The 24,138-nt window shown below is 39.5% G+C and overlaps 1 protein-coding gene across 1 annotated transcript; it reads left to right on the top strand.

Annotated features, from left to right (window-relative positions):
- The first annotated feature begins 9,757 nt into the window (after positions 1 to 9,757).
- LOC109038204 (uncharacterized) lies at positions 9,758 to 22,418 on the top strand. Its single transcript, XM_019053189.2, has 6 exons — positions 9,758 to 9,887; positions 11,086 to 11,260; positions 13,709 to 13,984; positions 15,595 to 15,750; positions 20,566 to 20,726; positions 22,212 to 22,418. Exons 2-6 carry the CDS (start codon positions 11,122 to 11,124, stop codon positions 22,416 to 22,418), a joined length of 939 nt encoding a protein of 312 aa, XP_018908734.2. The 5' UTR covers positions 9,758 to 9,887; positions 11,086 to 11,121.
- The last annotated feature ends 1,720 nt before the right edge of the window (positions 22,419 to 24,138 follow it).

The raw sequence follows: 24,138 nt of genomic DNA, 5'->3' as shown, positions 1-24,138 counted from the left end.
ATTGACGCGTGCTAGGTGTCTGCTACTGTGAAGGATTGTATCAATGCTCTGTTGGCGTCGCACGGTGGGTCGACTCATAATCGGGCCGGACACGGTATTTTCCGCATTTTAGTTTTGGCACTTGCGTTGAGTTTCCGCTTATAAAACATTGATCCTTAAGGCGTGGGTTTAATGTTTCATGACAATTAGACTAATTATTGCGTTTAAATGTATATTTCAAATTAGTTTCAGTGGAAAAGAGGACGTCCTATCCAACCGCAAAATAATTGAACGGCATTCAGCAGGAAGGAACCAGGCCTCATCAGCTATTTCCAAAAACTAGACAATTTAAATTTATGCAAGAGAGTTTCAACGCATTCCTTTAAACATTTTCGGGAATTTGCTCCGCAATAAGCAGATAATTCATTGAAATTTGAGCGAAAATCTGCACTACAGTTTTCATGTATAAAATTAAATTGCCCAATTAAATGGCAATAGCTGATAGCTTGGTTCCTTTCTGCTTAACGCGGTCCAATTTTCATTTCGATGGCCACTAGCCAAAATGCAAAATCATCTATTTCAATCGCGGTGTTTCAAAATTTCCGCTCCAATTTTATTTTCCTGTGAAGTACCAAGTCAACTGAGGCCGTCCATAAATTACGAAAGGCTTGAAAGAGGGGGGGGGGGGATCTCAAACAGTCTTACGGTGCCTAATGAGGGGGGAGGGGGGTAGGGCTGGGCCTAACGTAAGATTTCTAGCCTTTATTTATAGAAAATTCAAAAATCCATTTTTCGTCAGGTTAATGATAAAATTCAATTTGAATTAGAGGAAATCAGTACATCACAGATTGCTGACTAATCGGACCACGCTCCTGTCGTTTCTCTTGATTCCCTCTTCTCCACTCCATTGGATGATGACTTCAGCCACATGTCAACTTAATGATGTTAACTATTCCAAAGACAAATCAAATCTTCAATTTTGCTCCACGTACTTTCGTATAGTAAACTAATTATATCATCAATATTTCCTATGATTTTATTTCTAGAACTTAGGCTCACTATATAATACAATTTTGGCCTAAAAATGTCATTGCTTTTCTCAAAGAAAACGTCGTGCTCAGATCTGCAATATTTGAAAAAAAGGGAGGGCAGTCGAACCTTACTTACGTTATTTTTAGAGGGGTGTAAGGATGCCTTACGGTGCCTGACGATCGGGGGAGGGGTGTCTACAAATGGGGGAAAGTCCTTCTGTAATTTATGGATGGCCCCATCTATGGCTTGTAATTTATGTAGAATATTTGCTGTCAGGGAAGAAAATTCACGGTGGTTTTTAAGGAATTACGTTGACTGGTTTTCCAAAAAAAAAAAAAAAAAAAAAAAAAAAACACGACGAGCAGTCTACAGCGCAGCGTCGCAAACGGAGATGCGTTGTTTTGCACTTTGGCTATAGATTTTTACGCTCATTTGAATCGTTGGCGGTGTTTAAAGATCTTCGCTCATATTTTTATTTATTTAATTTTTTTATTTATTTATCTATGTTTTTTTTATTTATTTTTTAAAGAGAGCAAATCAACATCGATCCTCCAAGTTTTTGTTGGAATTTATTTTGCACAGAAAAGATAAATCACGGAGGTTTTTAAGAATTGACGATAATTACTTGATTTTCCATTTTAAAAATAAGGGTTGACAGGAAGTAAGCGTCGTCGCGAACAGAGATACGTGGTTTGGTATTTCAATATTTCCCCCAGAAAAACAAGCTTCCTTTACTTGAAATTGTCCTGAATCCATTGGAAGAAGATATCACCATAGACAAAGATTTTTCCTGAGTGAGAAAACATTTTGTGCGAAACGACGTATCTCCATTGCGAGCTTCAAAATGTCTTATTCTGTTATATTTTTTCGAAGAGAAACAAGCCAACATTATAGCCTGTGATTTTAATAGAATGTTCTGCCATCGGAGAGGAAAAATTAAGGAAGTTTTCGATGAATTGGTTTTTCAAGGAACCATGATGTATGACAAGACTGCCATGCTAAGTAAGAACGCCGTATGAATCATCAAGCGTTGCCAAATTTCCTTCGACAAATCACGAATTTTCAGTTAAAGTTTGGAATATTTCTCCTCCGATTTTTCAGAGAATTTTGTGCGTTATCTCTTCTGAAAAGTCTGAAAACTTTAAAGAGAAATTTTCATAACTTTCTTCAAGAACAAATAAAAATGCGACAACATTTTTGCTTGCATATACTGCGTTTTTACTCAGGACGGCGAAGGAACTGTGGAACGACACAAACTGACATACTTACGCGATTTTGCACTATAGCTATCGATTTCTTGAGAGTTCCTGAGCCACTTTGGGGAGGCTGTGTGTACTAAAATGTGCCCTACACTGGAAAAAAAAAAAAAAAAAAACACATTGTATCTTGAGTCCAGACTCTTAAAAACACCGACAAGAAAAAGTACTCTTGATTCAATCAGATTTAAGCTTAAACCAAGAACCAAGCCTCTTAATTTGAGCGTATTTCCTTTTAATTTAAGCTTAAATCTGATTGAATCAAGAGTCCTTTTTTCTTGTCAATGTTTTCAAGAGTCTGGACTCTAGATCCAATGTGTTTTTTTTTCCAGTGTATAATGAAAAACAGATACCTAAATCATCAAATGCGACTCTTCGGGTGGACGTCTCTTAAAAAGAAATTACTTCTTGTGAGAAAGGCAAATGTCCGGCATTTTGCAGTTTCGATCCACAGTGCGTCGCGTCAAGTTCGGTTGTGTTCCTTCGGAAAGAGATTAGCGAGTACCGATTTCTTTCGGACTGAAAAAGGCGGGCTGCTTGGCGTCGTTCACCCTTCCTCCAGACTGCCGGCCGGATGTTGTTTTCACATTCACACTATCCGAAACCAACATCAAGCCCCTTCTCATCTTTCCACCGCTACTGTTGATTTGAAACGGCAGAGACTTTTCCCGGATGCCAATTTGTGCTAATAATTGAATTAGTGAGAACGAGAACACACCAACTCGGTAACTCGAAAATGCTCAATTTATTTTCATTGAAGACAGTCAGTTTGATAAAGTTCATTGAAAATAACGCATCCGTTCTTACTTGGACCTTTGAAGTGTCCTCAAGTACCTACTTGTCTTTAAGCACCAAGAGTCTTCCCTTTGACTAACTTCTTCACCCTCGTGCAGTTTTGTGTGTCTTGATTATTTTCATTTTTTCGATATAGTGTGGTCTCGTTCTCACTGATTCAATTAAGAATTGGACTACATTTTACAAGTTGAAACTATAAATTCTAGACCAGCTCAAAAACAACGTACATGCCATTAGTTTCCCTATGCACATAAGTGTTTTTCCAGAAGAGCCAGAATTTATAGTTCCAAATTGCAAAATGCAGTCAAATTGATGTTCAACCAAATCCCTAGGTTCCCATCACATGAAGCCTTCATGATGAAGGACTTGACGTCGTCACCCTCCACTTAAAGTATCACAAGCGCCACGCGACGTTTCAAAATTTCCGCCGACATTTTATTTTTTTACAGAGAAATTGTTGGTTGAATCCGTTTGAAAATTTCACAATTTTTATCGGGAGCCCAAAAGAGAGTTATGTGAAATTTTAGGACAGCTTGATAATTCTCTGTAAAAAAAAAAAAAAATGGCGGCGGAAATTTTTAAACGTCGCATGGCGCTTGTGATACTTTGGCCGGAGGATGACGACGTGTGTATTCGTGTATTGCGATTTTCAGTAAATAATTTCAGCTCCTCGATCGCGGTGTTTCAATATTTCGATTCGCACTTTTTACCTGAAATAAAAAAGTGAAAATTTCAAGGAGTAATATTGATTCGTTCTCCTCGACAAAAATAAAATGGGAGCGGAGCTTTTTAAACACCGCGAACGACATACGTGGTCTGGTCTTTTCACCGTCGAATTCTGTCCTTGAATGGACCGATTTTAACTGAATCTTGCATCAAGTCTCAGACGAGTTAAAAAAGTTCGAAGTTTCATTCTTCTGCAAGACAGAAGCCTAAGCCTGTCGAAAGTTTGAAACATATGTTTGGACCGCGTTAAACAGAAAGGAACCAAGCCACATTAGCTATTGCCAAATTTAAGTGGGCAAGTCAATTTTTTACGAGAGAACGTTTGTGCGGATCCCTTTGAAAATTTTAAGGAATTTGCGTCGCACTACGAAGAAAATTCACTGAAATTTGCACGAAAATCCGCCCAACCGTTTTCATGTAAAAAATTAATTCGTCCGATTAAATTTGGCAATAGCTGATGTGGCTTGGTTCCTTTCTGTTCAATGCGGTCCATTTTAGGTCGGATCAAGGCTGAGGACAAGGGGAATATTCTTTCTTGATCTCGGACTTTTGAACTAAGAAAGTTGATGACGGTCCGGGATGGCTTCAAATGTACTCCCAAATCTTTTTTTTTTCAAAATGCAACTTCTCGGTGCAAATGAAGGTTTTTCTTTTGGGGGGGGGGGGGGGACACCTCTTTGCCTCCCGTATTACTTAAGAAAAATCGGCCGACTGCGGCATGTTTGATCCGAGCTAAATTGTATGTCTGTACTCTGCCGTGCTAAGGAAAAACGCCGTATGAACTTTCAGGCATGGCCAAATTCCCTTTCATAAAACGCGAATTTCCTGGTAAACTTACGAATATTTTCCTCCCGATTTTTCAGATGATTTAGTTCGCAATTTTACCTAAAGATTCTGAAAATTCAAAGGAAAATATCCATAACATCCCTCAAAAATGAACATTTCATCGAAGGTTTGGCAACTCTCGAATGTTCATACGGCGTTCTTCCTTATGCCGCAATCACACGCTGAATGTGGGAGCTGAAGGTGGCTTGAATGTGGAAGTCATCGGCTCGATGCCTGAATTTTGCGCGTGACGCGCAAAATTCAGCAACCATCGGACCAATTTTGAATTTGTTTGAACTATTCGAGTAGATTTGATACACATGTGGATGAAAATAACTCGAATTTGCTAAATTTCAGCCGTTGGGCGATGAATGTTGACTTCCACATTCAGCTGCTGAATTCAGCGTGTGATTGCGGCATTAGCATGGCTGCACTTTCAATGCGTTTTGCAATGAGAACATTTTCGCAGAGGATATGCTGAACTTTTTTTGAATAATTTACAGGCGCTTAGGGTCTGTGCATGTTAGTATATAGACAGGGTCTTTTGCGAAACTCAACTTAGGAGCCGTTGAGTATTACGTAACGCTCTTAAGGGGCAGCGGGGTTTGAACCAGCGTTACGGTGCGTCACAAGGGGGAAGGAAGATTCATCCCGGCGTTACGTAACAAATTCGAGCCGGGGGGAAAAACTTTGAAAAAAAAACAACGACAGTTAAAATGCACAGTCGTAATATTTATTTCGTTTTTCCTTTTTCTTTTTTTTTTTTTTTACAAAAAGTATAATGACAGCAAGTAAACAAATGGTAAACGTTAAAGTAAACATACCATATTGACTGCATTACATCACAAAAAAAACTCGCGGAAAGCGAATTTTAGAATTCTACACAACTTGACGTGGGACATGATTGGCTTAAAAACACAACGGTTTTTGATACATCCGAAAATTAACCGAAGATCAAAGAGTGGGCGATTCGCTCAAGGTCGCAGAGACATAGGGAATCACATAGCAGTAGCAACGGAACGATTGTAAATTCATGGGGAACTCCGTTCCCATGACAAAATTAATACCTTGTTTGGCTCCTACCGATCTATCTACAAGGATAAAACAATTGCAACAAACTGAGAAGTCAAAAAAACTATCTCTGAGGGAAAAGTAACAAAAACTGGACTTTTTCCGTTTAAAAATACTAGCGATAAAATGGTTTTTTCTGGTACATTTTTAGAGCTAAGTCGCAAAATGATTCCAGTTTTTCCCATTTATCTATCAATCACTGGAGAAAAAACACATTGGATCTAGAGTCCAGACTCTTAAAAACATCGACGAGACAAAATATTCTTTATTCAATCAGATTTAAGCTTAAATAAAAAACCAAGCCTCTTAATTTGAGCGGTTTTCCTTTTGATTTAAGCTTAAATCTGATTGAATCAAGAGTCATTTTTCTTGTCAATGTTTTCAAGAGTCTGGACTCTAGATGCAATGTGTTTGTTTTCCAGTAAATGATGGATTAACTATAGGCTTCCTCGTAGGTTGCCGTTAGTCAGTCTATTACCTGCCTCCTTTGTCTATTGCAACCGCCCGCTTACCGTTTGAATTTGACGTTGCGAAAACTACGGAATAATTTCCGCGACATCAAAGTACGAGATTCTTGTAGCGGTTTTGCAAATGATTGCAGATTGCTAACCTAACCTAGCTCGAGGCAGCTACTTTTTGGTTGGCAGAAGAGGGCAACACTTCACTTGAAAGCGCTTTTTGCATTGGCTCTTTGCGGAGATATTGTCACTTACTGCTGTCTCGCCTGAAAACTAGGTACGTCATTTTTTGCGCACTTGCGGCTTTCTTATGTGTCTCATTTTCATGAAAATAAGTGGATTTTGCTGTCTTATAGGATGATTTAGTCATTTTATCTAAAAGAGATTAGACGAATTTTGAGGGAAACTCGATTTTGAAAGCTCAACCCTTACTGCTCCCTTTGCTATCACGACAATAATCCTCTCTCTTCTAATAAAATTATTTTAAAGGCGCTTTATGGACGGGGTGAGGAAGGGGAATAAGACAGTCGATGGGCAGGAGTGAGGAAGGGGATTTAGAAGGTCAGAGTTTTAGTAGAGTGGATCTTTACTTTCAGAGGCCTTTGTTTAGTCATTGACAGCTATATGTGGCCCTGTCAAGGTTGACTTTCAAAAAATGAATCACAATTCAGCAGTGGCGTGGCGTGAATTGCGATATATCGATTGTCATGCCATTTACACATGTGGTAAAGAATCGATTATTAAGGTGTTCGCTGCGAACACCTTGATAATCGATCCTTTTCCATTAGTTAAATGGCATGGCAATCGATATATCGCAAAGCACGCCACGCCACTGCAATTCAGAGCAAGGAGAAAGTCATTAAGAATCTTGTTTGGCAATACATTTTTCTTTGAAACATCGTTTTGTTATTTAATTAAAATTATTTGCTCATTAACCGCCAACGAGCGATTTAGACGATTTCGCTGGCGGGCTTTGAGGCGCGCAGCACCCCGAGGATTGGGCCGCGTAGCGGCCAGGGGGCAGAGCCCCCTAATCGTCTAGATATTTTCTTCTAAATCGGATATTAAGGGTACAAGAATCAAGCGATCGAAACCTCGGACAGGCGTCGACAGGGAGGAAGCCTGGGGGCCGTGGCTGTAATTGGTCGAAGATTAGGGCGCCAGCGAATTTTGGCGGTTTATCATCATTAAGTCACGAGTGATGGCAGGCGACGATTAATCACACGAACTGCGAGACGTGACGTTGACGCGCTGAGCCCCGCAGCCTTCGCGGTAGTGGCGTGTCTTGCTTCGCGATTCATCGATTTATCTGCCATTTAAACCAATGGGAAAGGATCGATGAACTGGGCGTTCGCAACAAGCACCGTTTACCATAGCTGCAAATGGAGGATACCGAATATCGATCTTTCACGCCCCGCCACACAGTGGATCGAGTCAATCATACAGATCATAGAGTCTCTTTATACTGAGAGTCAAGACAATGTGAATCCATTCTGATTGGTTTCCGTATTTTAGTCCTTCACAGTGCCACAAACAGGAATAAAGATTACGTTTTCACCAATTGCAAAGATTATAATCTGGAATGGACCAGGGAATTACGGGTTCGGCAAGGAACAAACGGAATGAGAGAAGGAACGGAGAAAGGAATTTGAGAATGGGCCGATCAAAGATTCCAAAAAACGTTCAATTTCTGTATTCTTTACTCTCGTTTGTGACTCCATGAGGAGGTGTTGTCTTGACTCTCAGTATAAAGGGACTCTAATAGATCAGACATGAAATTTTGACTAAAACCGCAAATTTTGATGTTGAATTCGTCACATTCTAAATTTTAAGGGGTGCGTCTAGAAGAAAATTTCACAATAAAACCTATGGATCCGCTTTTAAAATCACAAAGTTTTGATTCAATGGAATTACAAGCTTTTCAAGTTTCCAAATTTTGTTCGACCTCTCCCACTAACTCGATCCTCTGTGCGCCAGTGGCGTTTCCACCAAGTTTTGCCTCGTTCGCCCCATCGATAGTGATCGGGGTGGTCAAGTGTCGATTGATATTAATTAATTACCCGGGAGTGGTTACTCATCAACCCTGGGGGCTGATAATTTGACGCATTTCTATCAAACGGAACTATGTGCTTTATGGCATGAGCCCTGTTATGCATATATTCTTGTGGGTCTCAGGGCTCATGTCTTAATGCACATAGCTCCGTTTGAAAGAAATACATCCAATTCGTCGTCTCTCGGACGAGGGAACGTAACTCCATTCCAAGGTTGCAAAATTGATCCGAGTAATTTGTTTTTTTCACAGAATGTGCCTGTCCAATTTTTTCAACAGAATGTGCCTGTGCAATTTTTTCCCCAATACTTGTCTGATTTTTGCACGAGCTTAAAGGAAAAATCGATGAAATTTTCAGTTAGAAATGCCTGCGACTCTCCGGGTGAAAATGCGATTTTGAAGGTAAATTTGGCAACATTGAAATGTAGTTACCTTCATTTGTGAGGGAAACGGCGATTTCAGGCGTATTATGATGAAACATACGGGATCATTTTTTTTTTTAGTCATTTAGTATCGCGGAAAATTCGCGTTTTTTCCAGCGCCGCGCCGCGCTTATGAAACTAAGTTTGAAACCACTCGTGTATTATCTCAATATCGCGGCAAATACGTGATTGAACCTGCGGTTTTTTAAAAATAAAAGAATTTACGCAAGTTTCATCTTAATCTGGCTATAAAGACTGCATTTTTCCGGAGACGTTTTCCAGACATAAAAATCCAATATTCCATCTGCTATTGTTGCATATGCGCAATTGTTCTCCGATTTTGTAAACACATAGAATTTACGTAATTTTCAGCCCAATTCCGCCAAAAATACGCGACTTACAATTAATAAAAATTAATAAATGCATGAAAAAAGAAAAAAGTTTCCTACCCACACCCACACCTATCGACACAAATACCTTAAGGAAAAATGAACTAAATATTTAAGGAAAACTTACGAAAAGGAATGCCGTGTATTCCCTATATCGTCACCTCCCGGCCAAAGTATTACAATCACCATGCGACGTTTCAAAATTTCCGCCGCCATTTTATTTTCTTACAGAGAAATTGTTGGAAATTAAGTCTATTTGAAGATTTTACTGAATTTTATTTTACTTTTTACTTTCATTTTTTCATTCTTATTTTATTTTATTTTTTTTTTAATCTTATAGGCAGCACGAAGAAAAATCAATGAAATTTTCAAACAGCTTCTCGGAGCAATTTCTCTGTAAAATAATAAAATGACGGCGGAAATTTTCAAGCGTTGCAATATGGCGCTTGTGATACTTTGGCCGGAAGGTGGCGATGATATCTATAAAGTAACTGGCTGAAGGTTCGGCTGCATGAGCGTGTATTAACGTATCAAAGCACAACACTCAGCACATCATTTGAGCACCTTGTCTTGCAAACACTGCAAATTATTCGAGTTCATATGCCGATGTGTGAGCCTGTATGTGGTGGTTCGACGGGACGGACAATTGGCGACGCGGTATCGAAGATGAAGCTGTAATATTTTGTGGGTAATGTTTTAATGAATAATTCGTTTTAATGTATGTTTCGTTTTGTGATACTCCGATGCTTTGCGATTTTTATTTACAGGTTTCGTAAGCTTTAATTAATTTTGGTTTGAGTGCATTAAAGAATTTACAAGCTATGGAAGGAGAGAAAAAACAACGCAAATTACGAGAACAACGCTAAGACATTGGTCGAAAATTGGTTTGTATGTTTCGTCATTGTCTCCAATTTTTTTGTTTTAATCGGTTGTTATATAGTTTCGTACTCTATTTACTTTTATTGATTTCCATCTGACGTCGTTGTGTTCAGACACGTTATTGGAAGCTGAATTCTATGCTGTCGTGCCAAGGAACAACGTCGTATGAACCTTCAGACGTCGCCGTATTTCCTCGAATAAAAATCAAGTTCATCGCAAAATCGTGAATATTTTTGTTCAAATGTTCCAGATAATTTTGTTTGCAATTAACTTTAATATATCATGGCAATTATGAGGACAACTAAGCACAACTTTCCTCATAAATGCATGTTTTGTCCGGGGAAATTTGGCAACTCTCGAATGTTCCTACTGCGTTTTTCCTTAGAATAAGTATACATGCGTACGTGAATTGTGTAAAATTATTGACCGTTGAAGGCCTTCAAAAAAACGTGAATTTCGTTAGAAAGTACAAGTGAGGAAGCCTTTTTTCCTTATAAAGGAGGAGAAATGTATGTGGAATTCACACAAACAAATTTTAAACAAATTGGCATCAATATTTCGTTAACCTCAAAAAAAAATCACCCTCGATATTGCTGAACATAGTTAGTTAGTTAGTATATTTTAAGACATTCAGCGTCACAGGCTATTAACGTCTTTACAGAGAATTTTGAAAATGGGAGTATATACGAAAATTTAGATTTTTAAATTAAGAGAGGTGAAGAGTTTCAGAATTTTGGTAGGAATATTGGGTTCTTCGCATGTAAGTGGGTTTGCATTTCTGTCGATTGTAGGGGAGTAGATCTGTTTTTGGAGATATCGGAGGGCGGAGCAGTCCATGAGTACATTACGTCTATAAACTGTAAAATATTCAACATACATCCATAAAATTATAGACCTCCGGGGCTCACAAAAATACGTGTGCGATAATACGTTTAGTGTGCCACTGTGCGATTTAGCTCACGTGGATTACTGTTTTGTTTTTTCATGAGCATCAGGAAGTTATGCATTTAAAAAACGTTATTATCTTGGTCAGGAGTTAATGACGGTCATTATATGTTTGCAATGCTCGTGTTCTGCATCAGATTTTGGTCAAGAAACAAGTAAAATTGATTAAATTTGTATGTACCTTGTCCACACTGGTCTTTTATGTCAGACGAGATGCATGATCAGCCTAATTTTGAGTGTTACATTGTTAAATGATAGATCCCAGCTACAATCTCTTGAGTTTTCGGGGTTTCTATGGTGAAGTCGGATCACGGCTGCGATCCCCTTGCTGGACAAAAAAGGATGGAGCAGACTTCAGAAGGAATACCCTTTGCAGAGCCGAAGAGTGAGCTTGCTTCTGAAGAACTAATGCGGAACGGGAGCTACGGAGCAGGTAAAATTTTACTTTTTGTCGTTGTTTCTTCCTTTATCCCAATACTCCATACCTGTTTCCGACCAACATTTAATGAAGACCAACTTTCAGAAAAAAGCTCATAGTGTCTTTCCTCCTTTTTCTTTAGAGACAATAGAGAATATTGCTTTCGTGAAAAAGCGCGCTGGAAAAAAAAAAACACATTGGATCTAGAGTCCAGTCTCTTGAAAACATTGACAAAAAATACTCTTGATTCAATCAGATTTAAGCTTAAATCGAAAGGAAATCCGCTCAAATTAAGAGGCTTGGTTCTTGATTTAAGCAAGAATCCGATTAAATCAGGAGTCTTTTTTCTTGTCGATGTTTTTAAGAGTCTGGACTCTAGATCCAATGTGTTTTTTATTTTTTTCCAGTGTGTCGCCCAGGCCGGTGCGCAGCGCAACATTCGCATTCCGGCAAAGGAAAGAAAATAAGCGAGGTAGTCTTAAATTTTTTTGTATTCAACAAGCACATCCTTAGAGCACGAATAGTTGCATCCAGGCGCTGTGATGAATATTCTCCTCTGCGGCTGCAAAACGTCGGGAACCGGAGAATAATTTGAAGAAGAGGGAGACATTGACAAACCACGTTGATACCTTATGGTACTGAAAATACTTCTTGAGTCTTTAAAAACACCGATTCAAATTGTAAAATGGAAACGAACAAAATTTCTCTACATTACTGTTTAAAAATCTTCAATTAAAATAAGGTTGAAACGTTGGTGGGAGTAGAATACGCACTTAAACACCGCGTATTTGAATCATATCTTCACCAAAAATTGAGAATGTAATATTGTCAATGGTTTAAAACGCCTTCATTTTGAGAGTAGGCAACTTCTCTGACTTGAGCTCTTAACGAGTGCTCTCAAAGCATCAGATATTATCTTTTTAGCGCAGAGTATCAAGCACTACAATTTCTATTCCAATTCATAAAATGTATTCGTCAGGTGTTTTAATTTTTTACAAAAAAAAAGAGTAATCGATAAAAGTGAAATAAGCGCTGTCAGAATTTCTTTGCAAATGGGTACTAGGTCCTTACCTGCAGGTATGAAAAAGAAGCATGGTAACGGCTACTATAAGTCCACTTGATTTTTTACACGGTGATACTATTCAGTGAAAATGACTAGAATCATAGTAGTATTCACCAGAATTCAGGTGATTCTTACCACAATATGGCAGATGCTACCCCACGATCTGGTGTTAATTACCATACTCGGATCACTGTGTCAAGAGTGTGGAAAAATCAACCATATTTTATTTTTCAGTAGAGCTTTTTCAAAGAGAGCATGCTCTCTTTATAATAAATTTAAACGATTCCCAAATTTTTAGACAGCGCACTAAAGATTGCCAGATTTAATCCTATAGGCGCATCATTTACGATGGTAAATCCGTATAACTTTAGAGTGGTTGCTGTAATTTCACGAAATCTTTCAATTACAGTAAGCTTTGTTTCTAGCTAATTTCAGAATCAGTAAAGTGAGGGAATGATCCACTGGGGCGGCCGTGGCGCACAGTGAAACGAGTCTTCGGAGGAGTCGGACACGAAATTCCTGACAAAAATCGTAAAATTTTAAGTTGATCTCGTCACAATTTTAATTTTAAGGGGAGATTCTTATAGAAAATTTTCGACGAAACCGATAAAACTACTTTTAAAACGTCAAAATTTCATATTCATGAAGATGTACGCTTCTAAAGTTTTTAAATCATGTCCGACCTCTGACATTGATTCGATCCACTGTGCGGCGGCGGCCTCAATACCACTGACGTCACTGGCGCTTTATAATTCCCATTCATTCTTACGGCCCTCAACTAACGAGCACACCCCTTCGTTCTCACCTGTCTCTGGCTCCGTTTAGCAGGAATACGTCCAATGGAGATGTTGCATGTGTGAGGAATTTGCGATTTGACTGTTGATTCTTATGTAAAAGTTCGCGAAAAACAGGATTGTGCCACTGGTTTTCTCTGAAATCAACTCCCAAGCTCAAAAAAAGCTCTCAAGTTGAGGCCAAAATGGAGGGGATATCCCACGCTATCCCGAGAGTCCACCTCTACATCAAAACAAACTCTCCGTGCAAAGATAGGGAGCAAATACATTGACAAGGCTGCCTCTTTATTTGGGAACTCTAAAACTGAGAACACGGTATCACTGCAAATGTATTTGCTCCCTATCTTTGCATGGAGAGTTTGCTGTGATGTAGAGGTGGACTCTCAAGATAGCGTGGGATATCCCTTCCATTTTGGCCTCAACTTGAGAGCTTTTTTTGAGCTTGGGAGTTGATTTCAGAGAAAACCAGTGGCACCATCGTGTTTCTCGCGATCTTTTACTTAAGAATCAACAATCATATCGCAAATTCCTCACACATGCAACATCTCCATTGATATAACCCAGTTATGAATGTTTCAAGGAGTATTTTTGTGAATGGCATTTCAGATCTTTGTCGAGATGCGAGCCTGTTCAGTTGTAGATCGGAACTTACTCAGCAGCAACTAGTCGTGTTTTTAAAACATGTTGACGTCAACTTATTCGGCAATGCGCCAATCCACACGGATCGTCAGCAAAGACCAATAGTACCTTTGGAAAAACCTGATGTCAAAGTTTTGAAGAACACAGCAGGATCTACTCTGTTCGAGCCCAAATATGTTACTTCCTATTTACTGTCGGACATCAAGGTAGAAAAAACAGAGGACGATGACATTCTGCCAACAGGTGACAGAAAAACTGCACAATTTTTTTTTGGAAGGGGGAGAGGGGGGTTGCATGTCGCTTCTATTAAGACGTTACTCGATTTTATGGTGAGTACGAATGTGCAAAAAAAAATATATTATGTCCACACCAAACTGAGGATTAAAGAATATATTTAAGTAATTCAATTTTTTTTAAAATTTTATGCTTCATGATTTTTAAACTGCGAGTTACGAGAAGGGGACTGTCGATAAATAACTTCAACGAATTAGATCGATTGTTGATATTGCTGCCAGACATAGCTGATGGTAAAGAATCAGCATTTTTCACACTGAATCTCATAGGAATTATGCTGAATTTCAAAAAATCTGGCAAGAATGGAATCGTTATCGGATTACTTCGCTCAATACGTCCCTTTCTGAGCAATGATATTTATTGATGAAGGTCAATCCCATAGCGATTCAAACACCCGGATTATGGGGAAATTTTGATGAACTAAGATTTTTTGAAGAAATTGAATTCGCAGAAGATTTTTCCAACGCTCTCACAGATCTATACATGCAAATGGGTGCCGGTGCCTCGCTGCCTTAATGACAATCAGGCCCGCCACATCCTATCTCGGGCCGTGGTACCAGTTGTCCCGGGCCCCTAACACAGAGGGGGGTCCGGGGGCCTCCCCCGGGAAATTTTTGAAATTTTAAATCTATTCGGACGCATTTTGAAGCTCTTATGATGGACATTTTCCATCAATTTCTGCAGAATAACTACGCCTTTTTTTTACTTTCAGCGCCAAATACTTTCGAATTGTTGCATTCAAAACATCTATAAATTTTTTTTTGAGGGGGGCAGATGATCCTTTTCAATTCTAGGGGGAGTCGGGCTCCCCTGGACTCCCCTTTCGTACGTCCATGGCAAGGGAGTTGAGCCATTGAAGTCGAGGATGCCCCGACAGGAGCCTCTTAGCATCCGACAACGGAAGAAAATGAAACGCAGTTACTAAAAATATCATTCTACATATACTCAAAATCTTGAAAATAGATAGAAATCTCTAAAAAAGTAAGACAAATTTTATAGTGTCCTAGCGTGTTTTTGAAACTTTATTCGCCTTTTGCGGAATTTTTAGGGTAATTTTTTCACTTTTCCTTACGAGACAAGGGTTACACATGAATTCGTAGTGGTTTGTCACCTGCGTCACGGGCCCCTGTGCCAGGGACCCAGTATCCCCCCCCCCTCCTTGTGGCGGGCCTGATGACAATGCAATGGTACAAGAGTCGTTTTTGCAAAGAGTGGGTTTTAATTCATGGATTATAACAGAGATCATGGTAAGAATTATTGGATGATGGTGCTATCCAAAATGAGACGGAATCCTAGCAAGGACAAGTTTCGTTAGAGGCCAAGTTTAGTTCATCGAAGTGAGGTGGTCTTTCTCAATAGAAGCCTTGTCCTTGCTATAGAACCCTACTCATTTTTTCTCAAGAATGTATAGGCACCATAATCCAAATAGTTCGTATTACATTCTCTCTTATCATCAATGAGACCCATTCTTTGCAAAAACAATTCGTTACAACATTTTATTATCCTTCAAGACGTGGGCTAAGATTTATGAATTAAACGTTGTTCTCTATAATTTCTAGATCACCCTCACGAAGATGCTGTCCTTCATCTAGTTAAGCCGGAGATAGAAATCGAATATGCACATGGGATTTCAGCCAATGAGGAACTGGAATTAAAACCGGATATCAAAGTGATCAACGAGTTGGTACCTATGGAGATCAAAGGAGATCTAGACAGTACGTATTTTGACATCATCAGACAATGGACCACTAGACAAGAAACGAATTTAACCATTCTGATACATGTTTCTTAACCAGAATTTCACGCAAAACACGATTCGCGCAACGAAAATTACTGAAACCAACTTCTAATGAAGATATTTACGTTTTTATTTCACATTGGTTACGAGGAATTTGAACTGCCCGCTCACAAGAAACTCAAAGCTCTACGTGAGTCAAATCGCGCACAACAACGGTTTCAACAAGCTTCCCAATCGAGTAATGTTCATTTCCCACCGTATGTTGTTCAAACTATAAACAAGTTGCTATAGCTGAGCCAAAGCGTCAAGATTGAGGTTGCCAGATTTTTATATCACAAGAGACTGTCATTACAACGCTTAGCGCACGATGTGAATCACACTGGAAAAAAAAATGAAATCTTAAAATAAGATTATGTGCACTCTTGGAAATTTTTCTCTTGATCCAAGCCGATATTGCATTGAACCAAGAGACTTGACACTTGAGTTAAGAAAACGGACTCTTGGATTAAGATGCCAGCACCCGGACTCTAAATGCAAGAAACTTGGTTTCTTAAAAGAAGAGTTCTGAATCTTAACTCAAGATTAACTCTTAACTCCTTCCAAGAGCCTCAGGTTTCTTGAATGAAGTTTTCAGGTTTCTTGAATCAAGCTTTCAGATTTCTTGAATCAACCCTTTACGTTTCGTAAATCAACCACTTGGAGGGGAGGAGGGTTCGGTTTAATAGTTCAGCTTTTCTTAACTTAAGATGTATGAGTCCACATTTAAAGAATTACTGTGAGAACGAAGTGATGAATAGTGGCGAAAATGTTATCTTTGGCCACGGCCGCCATCTTGGATTTTTAAATTTTGAAAATCTGACCAAAAATTCGAGTTCCCATTTGAAAAATACCCCCGGATACCGAGTTACACGAAAATCGAGCGAACAGGAGCCGACTTAACATTTTAGGCCACGGCCGCCATTTTGGATTTTGAAATTTTGAAAATCTGACCAAAAATTCGAGTTTCTCGTCGAAAAGTATCCCCGGATACCAAGTTTCACGAAAATCGAGCGAACAGGAGGTGACTTAGCATTTTAGGCCACTGCCGCCATTTTGGATTTTGAAATTTTGTAAACCTGACCAAAAATTCGAGTTTCTCGTCGAAAAGTATCCCCGGATACCAAGTTTCACGAAAATCGAGCGAACAGGAGGCGACTTAGCATTTTAGGCCACTGCCGCCATTTTGGATTTTGAAATTTTGAAAATCTGACCAAAAATACGAGTTTCCCGTCGTAAAGTACCCCCGGAAACCATGTTTCACGAAAATCGAGCGAACAGGAGCCGACTTTGCATTTTAGGCCACGGCCGCCATCTTGGATTTTGAAATTTTGAAAATCTGACCAAAAATTCGAGTTTCCCGTCGGAAAGTACCCCCGGTCAGAAAGTTTCAAGTAAATCCGTCGATAAATACCCCCTAAAACCTGAAATTTCATCTATAATGCTGTGACGTCACGTGACAGGATTGAACCTGTTGAAGTCTCGGTACAGTAGCTTTATATAATTCATACTTTCTAGGTATTTTAAAGGACAAAATACGAGGGCTGAAAAATAACTTTACGGATGAAACTTAGAAAGTTTTAGTTTCGAAAAGGTTTAAGTGCTCTGAATGAAGTAGTAAGGACGAAGAACAAGCTGCATAACTACTAGTCGCTCCTAGAAGGGTTTGTAGGGATATTTCGACCTCACTCTTCGTCAGCAGCTATAGCTCAGTTGGTAGAGCGCTCGGCTGTGAATCCAGTCGCCGCGCGCCGTGGGTACGAATCTCCACAGGTCCGCTCGAGATTTCACGCCGCAACATCTCTCGATTGGTAAGTCAAATTGTTTAATATGTCTCTTGTCTCTCTAATCAACTTGGGTAATACTTGTATGTACTGAATAAACCACTAAATAGTTGATGATGTGTGAACAGAAAACTTGTACTCTTCACAAGTAGAGTGCGCTCCTGATCAATTTTTGGAAATCCTGATCTAAGAAAACAGAAATCTTGATCCAAGAAACGATGGAATTTTAAATTAAGAAACCAGGTTTCTTGGTTCAACAACTTTCGGATGCTAGATCCAAGAAGCATGTTTCTTGTCGCCGCGCTTTTAATGCACCTGGACTCTTGAGTCAATGCACCATTGCATTGGTCCAAGCAGGTTTTTTTTCCAGTGCACGCAGAGCATTGAGTTTTCATGAGCGGGTGCTTTCAATTCACGCACCAAGAACCCTTAAATATCTTCGGAAGGAGTTGATTTCGGTAATTTTCGTTGTGCGCGTCGTATTTTGCGTGAAATTTTAGTTGAGAAACATGTATGCTGAAACACACATAACATGCACTAAACATGCTGAAATTCGTACCTTGTCTAGTGGTCCATTCCATAGTGAAACCTCTGAACCACGTATGACGGTTTGCGACAGTGCAGACTTCTTGGCATCCTTTATTTTTCATGGATGGAGAAATGCTCAAAGCCAATCTGTAAAAACTTCCGTGGGTTATCTTCTCTGTGTGAAGCAAATTCGGAGAAAACCTCTGGCTAGGAGTAATGTTGATTTGTTCTCCTTCAAAAATTAAAACTGGGTTGGAGATTTTTAAACACTGCAAACGAGATACGTGATTTAGGAGTTCTACTCGAATTAAATCAGACATGCAAGTAGTTTCAATCGTATGTTAGAGTAAGCATAAAAATATGGTGACGACGGACCACTAGACAAGGCACGAAGTTAAGCATTCTGATACATCCGTCCTGACCAAAATTTCACGTTGAAGACGATTTGCGGAACGAAAATCACTGAAATCAACTCTTTACTAAATTATTTAATTTTTCTTGACGCGTTAATTCAAACATCCCGCTCATGAAAACAATGTAGTCTACGTGAATCAAATCGCACAGTAAACTTCACCTTACTTTACCATGACAATCATTGGGATTTGAAAATCTGGCAACCTCAATCTTGACACTTTGGTTTAGCTGTAGCAAATTTTTTACACTTTGAACGATAAAGGACAGAAAAGGAACAATGCTCGATTGAGAAGCCTGCCAAAACTGTTGTGAAGCGATATTTGATTCACGTAGAGAATTGCGTTTTTTGTGATCGGCCAATTCAACATTCCCGTAACAAATGTAAAGTAAGAACGTTAATATCTTAGTTAGGCGTTGATTTCAGTGATTTTCGATGCAAGAATCGTATTCTCCGTGAAATTTGAATTATAAAACATGTATCAGAATGCTGAAATACGTACCTTGTCCAGTAGTCCATTTTAACGGTGCATAAAACACATTGACCGAATACGAGAGTGAATGGGTCTGTTGCAAGCCAGAGATGCAGCCAACTGAATACATATTTTTGGGGAGGATTCGCTCGAAAACCGCGTTGGGCACATCAAAAAAGTCTGAAATTCACTCCTTTGCGGACAATCTGTAAAGTTTGTAACACGATATTTCAAATTTACCGCGTCTGTGGGTACTTTTTCTCGGTGTCTGGCAGTTAGAGTACCTATATAGCGAGAGTATGGACAGATCGCTTCATGGAGGGCTTAGGGCCCAAAAGTGCAGCCACCCTTCTAACCAACTTCTAACGCACAAAATTTCACTGCCAGTCTGCACATTCCAATTCTAACCAAGATGGCTAAGAATGTACATAATTGAGCGTTCTTCCGCAAAAATGAGTAACACTGAGAAAAAACTATGGCTTATAAACCTATTAGAGGTAAATATGGAACACCACTAATAGTAGTACCTCTACATATAATAATAGCACATATACCTTAGTTATGGTCTCTGTACCTTAATTAGGTACAGAGACCTTAGTATGGTTCACAGACCGAGAATCATTAGTTTATTTACGACTATTATAGGTGTTCCATATTTACCTCTAATAGGTTTATAAACCATAGTTTTTTCTCAGTGAAATTTATGCAACAAGTAAGTCAAATACGTGCTTTATAAACGATGGTTCGTAACAATTGTATAAGTAAAGCGCTCTGGATAATTGAGATTCATAGGTTGGCTGCATTTCTGGGCCCTAACTTTATTCGCGGAGACATCGGTGAAGGCCTGATGGATTTTCGGAGTTTCACATCTGTCTATACTCTCGCTATACAGGTGCTCTACTGGCAGTCAGGTTTGCCCGGAGAGAGACCTTGTTACAGACTCTCCTTGCGTAAGATTTCAATTGATTCAAAGCTTTTGTTTTTGCAAAATAAAGATAGGAAGAAGGAAACAATCACTTGAAGCAAATGAAATCGTACGATAAATAAAGTTCGTTAATCTTTTGTTTACTTCGAGTAGTTCTTTCTTACTCCTCTGCCTGTGCAAATCTGGTGGGCGGTGACAAGGAGAAACTGCCTGCAGACGCAGGAAACTTGAAAAAGCGTGAAACAAACTGCGCAAATTGCGAGCTAAGGAATGGATTTCAGGCTTTTTTGTGTACCCAACGTGATTCTCGAGCAAATTTACTTTTAAAAAGTATATTAAGTTGACTGCACCTATATCTCTTGCGTGCAACAGACCCACGTAACCGCAGCCTGATATCGCAGAAAGATGCGACCTACAGGAGTAGGTCGATCGAGAATTTAAACTGGAGATCAAACCAAAATCGATGAGAAATGACCGTAATTTTGTCGGGTATTGATACACCCTGAATTCTTTTCAAAAATGACAAAACTGTTCGCAGTTAAACGTCCGAAAAAATCAGTGATCCACGACACAATTACAGCCGTATATTTTATTATATGTATTAATGTTTTAATATGTTCGTTCCCCCGTTGCAGATGCCCAACAAGAAATGCGGACACAAAGTTCTAACGTGCTGAATAATCCAGTTGTCCTGCTCGAACGACTCGACCCAGAATTGGTACGCAGTCATTTGAGAGCATTAGAGCCTGCTGCCAATTCGAGTCGTGTTGTCGCCTCATCACAGCTGAAACCAGAGGTAGGGGTTATTTTAAACCTGAAAGATTCGAACAAGGCCCCTTAATCGAGCATTTCGTCCTGTGTTGTTCAAAGTGTGAACAACTTGCAGCTGCTGAGCCGAAGCATCGAAAAATCGAGGAAGTTGTTAAATTACGTTAACTAGCTAGTATAATAATGATTATTGGTGCGACGCCATTCTCAAAAATAGCCTGCCACTTGAAAGCCCATATAATTAAAGAACAATTATTAGAAAATAAACAGTAGGGAAGAGATAAGCGAGGAGGGAGTGAGTAAGAAAATTTAAAAAAGGAAGGAAGAGGACATGAGAAAGGGGGAAAATGAAACAAAATAAAATAAACTAAAAACTGGGAAAAATAAAACAAAGAGGCAGCCTCCAACACGATGGCCGAGTGTCATTAGTGGGTATATTATTACCGTTTTTTGTTATTTGTTTATTAGCTTTATTGTGTACCTATTTGTACTAAAACGAAAATAAATTGAAATTGAATTCACAGAATTAATGAAGTAGGTTGACAGGAACTATGCAACGTCACGCACAGAGATCTGTGGTTTCACACTTAGGTCATCGATATGCAAATAAAGAAAAGACAGGTAGTTGGATTTCGTGTTGTTTCTTTATTTTTTATCGGAGTATATGACTACGGTCCCTACAGAGTGTACCTCTGCAAGAACTTCAAAGCCTAAGTTGAAAAACGCTTGCTATACTGCGCTGAAAAATACCGCGCTAAACACGGTACAGTGCGGCACCTATAACGCGGAACGCATGTTAGCGCCTGCAAGACTGCATGGATACCTCACGCATTGCGCGTACGCTACGGCTACGTTGGTGCGCGCTTCAATCGTTGCGTTTCCCCTCTTTCCGTCCTGTGATGTTAATGCTTATGCGAGCAAGTGATATGAAAGCATTTAACGCAAGGAAGATTTTTCAAATATGCAAAATTTGTTTTCTTCGATTTCAATCCAGTAGAAATATCGCTTTTAGGTGAGGCGAGCTGCCAACAATAATTGACTGTTTTGCATACATTTAAATAAAAAATCAGTGTTTGCAACTTTCAAAAATCACCACTGATTTACGGAGCATCTGAATTTGGATTCAGACTGATTGTTTCTGCGTATTTTACTACTTGACTCGTTTCAAATTCATTGGTGAGCCCTGAACAAAAATTATCCGTAGTCCATATGCTTTTTGAATTTACTCGAAACTTCCGTGCTTCATTTTTACATTAAAAGTGAGTTTGACACCGATGACAGACTTTGGTTTTTGATGAAAATTTGGTCTGGAATACCTGGGCCAAACCCAAAAACCATCAACCTGCTTCATCATGATCGAAACCTATGTTCGTACACATAAATCAACATCGCAAAATTAAGTGACACTTTGAAGGAATGGAATAAATTTAACCAAGATTTCTTTGAAATGATTTTTCTAGGATTTCGTGGAAAAGAAATTGATCAAGACATTCTTCTGGTTGTTCTGTTACAGGAAAATTCAAATGTACGTCAAGACTGTGATTGCAATCAAGACCGCGGAAACCATGGAATCAGCCAACCAGTACTGGACATTCCAAAGACACCAAAGGACCAACAACAATCACGGTCCAACTCAAGGACCCTCAACAAGTCTGCTGCCACAAATGAGGAAAAGGCAACATCATCAAACCTATCCGTGTGTATCTCCTCGTGGAGATGATTCAATACCTCGTAAGAACTTTGCAACGGGTTCAATGAAGACTCAACGGAATATTGGAATTGGCAGAAAAGAGGTACCATCGTCACAGTCAAAAACTGATGCAAATCATGCAGATAATGATGAAAAAATAATCAAATGTGACCACAATGCAAGGAATGTCGTGCCCACCAGTGAGGTAGTTTCATTGTCTCGTGGAGGTTCCGCAAAATTGGAATCAAAAGCGGGTCCTAGTGCACAAGTCGTGTTCCTTCTCAACGAAGATGGATCGTTTCCGTGTGGCCAATGTTCATTGACTTATAAGTCAAAGTCTAGTTTAAAAAGGCATATTCTTTGCGCACACTGTGTCAGTCGGAAGTTTGCATGCAGTCAATGCCCAAGCAATTTTAAAGCGGAACATAATTTGAAACAGCACGTGATTCTCGTCCACGTTGGTGATCGCCCATTTTTGTGTGGTCAATGTCCGAAGAGATTCAAAGTGAAGAGTGCATTAAAGTTACACATCACGTACGCTCACTGTACTGATAAGCCCTTCTCATGTGGTCATTGTGAAAGCAGATTCAAAACGAAAACTCACCTAAAGAGTCATATGCATGTTCACTTGGACGATCGCCCCTTCTCATGTGGTCAGTGTGCAAAAAAATTTAAATCAAAGGATGTACTAACAACACACTTGATAAATGTTCACCTAGGCGGTCGTACCTTTCTATGCGATCAGTGTCCGAGCAAATTCAAATCAACGGCAGGATTGAGGAATCATTTCACGAGTGTCCATGTCTATCGACCCTATCCTTGCGATCAGTGCTTCAGCAAATTCGGAACGAGGGATGATTTACAAGAACACATCACGCAACACCACACCGGCGATCAACCCCTCTCGTGTGACCATTGCCCGAGCAAATTTAAAACCAAGAATGCATTACTGACTCACTCGCGGCACACTCATGACAGTCACCGGCCCTTCTTTTGTGATCAGTGCTCGCGTAACTTTAAGTCGAAGAAATGTTTAAACGACCATGTTAAAAATGTCCACAGCATCGGTCGACCGTTTACGTGTGATCAGTGCTCCAGCAAATTCAAATCAAAGAATGGTTTACGAAAACATGTCAGAAGCGTCCACGTCGTTGATCGGCCTTTCACCTGTGGTCAGTGCTCAAGCAAATTTAAAAGCAAGCGCTCGTTATCAACCCACGTTGCAGGGGTCCATGGCGATCAGAATCATCAGTGTGATCTATGCTTAAGAAAATTCACCTTGAAAAGTCTTTTAAATTCACACATGATTTCTCACAGTGACGATCGATGCTTTGCGTGTGGCGAATGCTCGAGTAAATTTAAAACGAAAGATTCATTGAGGCAGCATTTTCAGCACGCTCGCAGTGAAGATCGACCCTTTACATGCGTCCAGTGCTTGCTAAAATGGATCACTAGACAAGGTATGAATTTAAGTAATCTGATACATGTTTCTTAACCAGAATTTCACGTAGAACATAATTCACACAACGAAAAATACTGAAACCAACTCCTAACGAAGATATTAACGTTTTTATTTCACATTGGTTACGAGGATTTTGAACTGCCCGCTCACAAGAAACTCAAAGCTCTACGTGAGTCAAATCGCGCACTACACCGGTTTCAGGAAGCTTCTCAACCGAGCAATGTTCATTTTCCGCCATGTATTTTTCAAACTTTAAGCAATTTGCTATAGCTAAGTCAAAGCGTCAGG

The sequence above is a fragment of the Bemisia tabaci genome, chromosome 9 (genome assembly GCF_918797505.1).
Source record: "Bemisia tabaci chromosome 9, PGI_BMITA_v3".
Classification (NCBI taxonomy): domain Eukaryota; kingdom Metazoa; phylum Arthropoda; class Insecta; order Hemiptera; family Aleyrodidae; genus Bemisia; species Bemisia tabaci.
The sequence above is the reverse complement of the archived record's forward strand: the minus strand, read 5'-3'. Positions and strand labels throughout refer to the sequence as shown.